Source organism: Monoraphidium neglectum (assembly GCF_000611645.1).
Source record: "Monoraphidium neglectum strain SAG 48.87 unplaced genomic scaffold scaffold05997, whole genome shotgun sequence".
NCBI classification, from domain to species: domain Eukaryota; kingdom Viridiplantae; phylum Chlorophyta; class Chlorophyceae; order Sphaeropleales; family Selenastraceae; genus Monoraphidium; species Monoraphidium neglectum.
Window position 1 is genome coordinate 384 of NW_014007636.1, and position 1,838 is coordinate 2,221.

General features: G+C 70.3%; 1 protein-coding gene across 1 annotated transcript; it reads left to right on the forward strand.

Moving 5' to 3' along the window:
- Positions 1–297: 297 nt before the first annotated feature.
- MNEG_16112 (hypothetical protein) lies at positions 298–1,595 on the forward strand (the record flags this gene model as incomplete). Its single annotated transcript, XM_014035417.1, has 3 exons — positions 298–366; positions 739–1,068; positions 1,272–1,595. Coding segments are annotated over 3 exons (723 nt in total), but the record flags the coding sequence as incomplete, so codon positions are not given.
- Positions 1,596–1,838: the final 243 nt, after the last annotated feature.

Below are 1,838 nucleotides of genomic sequence, written 5' to 3' on the forward strand. Positions count from 1 at the left end.
CCCGTTGCGCCGCCCCCGGCAGCCTGGAGTAGCCGCGCCCAACCCGACGAGCGCCGCGCCCGCAATAAAATGCGGGCACCGCATGCACAGCGCGGCCAGCATGGAAGAAGCAAACAGCAGAAGCAGAGCTGTCGGCGCCGGCGACCACCGCCAGCGCCACCGCCACCATCACCATCACCATCGACGCCACCACAACCCCCCCACCACCACCACGAACAAAAACAACAACCACAACAACAACCTCAACAACCACAACAACAACCTCAACAACCACATAAACCCCAACACCACCGTGCCATGACTTGCAGGGCGGCGCAGGTGGGCGCTGACGTGGACGAGCAGCGGGGGGAGCTGCACCTGCTGCAGGTGGGGCGCGGGGGCCGCTAGTGTGTACGTGTGTGTGTTCGTGTGTGTGTGTGTGTGTGAGGGGGGTGCAGGAGTACGTCACACGGGCGTCGTCGGGCAGGGGCAAACAGAGGCGGGACCTGTGGCGGGGGCGCCGGGGCGAGCAGCGGCAGGGCCGGCCGTGCTTCAGCGGTGCGTGGGTGGGGTCGCGGGTGCGGCCTTGATTGCGACGGCGCCGTCGCTCGACGCACCATGGCGGTGGAAATGCACACTCGCTCAAGCTTCCTCCTGTATTCCTACGTACTTGGTCATACGAAATGCTCACACACACACAACAGTTGCGATGGAATCAGCAAAAACCAAACCAAACAACGGCTCCCGCCGCCCCCCCAGGCCGCAGACCGCCTGCTGCTCATCAGCGAGGCCCAGCCGCTGTCGCGCCCCCTCTGGCAGCCCTCCGGCCCCGCAGCCTTCCGCGCCTCAATGGCCGGCGCCGACGAGCCCGGCGGCAGCGGCGCGGGCGGCGCCGGCGGCGGCGGCGCCGCGAACGACCTGTCCGCCTTCCACGTGCCGCTGCCGGCCGGCTACGTGGCGGCGGGGTGGCCGCTGGTGCACGCGGCGGCGAGCGCGAGCGGCGCCGACGTGGCGGTGTCGGGGCGGCGCGGGCTGGCGGTGTACGGGCGGCACGCGGAGCGGTGGCGGCTGTTCGGCGACGTCACGCAGGTGACCCGCGGTGCCGCCGCCGCCGCCGCCGGCTGCAGCGGGCGCCGTCGCCGGCGCCGGCGCACGTTTTTTCCTTGCGCCGCGCGGTCGCCGTGCGTGCGGGCGGAATGCTCTCCTCAGTGCAATGGCAACCTTGCCGCGACCGTCCCGATGACCTTTGCTGACTGTGCGAGCGCAAACCCCCCTTTTCTTGGCGCCCGCAGGAGCGCCGCGTCTCGTGTGTGGCCCTGGGCTGGCTTGGGGGCAACGTGGTCGCATGCTCAGCGCCCTCCATAGACCCAGTCATCGCCGCCACCAGCCAGTGGGCGCTCGCGCGCGCGGCGCCCCCTGGCCACCGCGGCGGCGGCGGCGGCGGCGGCGGCGGCACGCCGAACGGGAACGGGGGCGCCGCCGCTGCGGGCGGCGGCGGCGGCGGCGCCGGGGGCGTCGCGCACGGGAAGGGGGAGGCGGCGGGGTGCCAGATCCTCGTGTTCCCAAAGCGGCACCTGGATTTTGGGTCGCTGGTGGCGTCGTACGACCTCAAGCGGGTGGGTGATGTCACCTTGACCCCCATTTGACACCGGTCTCAACGCCGTTTGACCGGTGTTTGACTGGTGCTTGACGGGGCTCTTCGCGGGCCAGGGCGCTGCTCTGTCGGCCCTCCTTAAACGTACCGCCTGCAAGGGCGAGCGAGCCCCTGCCTTGTGAGAGGGGACAATCCTCAATTCCAGAACCATCAACTTCAAGCCCCAACCTCATAGGGCCGACAGCCCCACGCTGGCCCTTGCAGG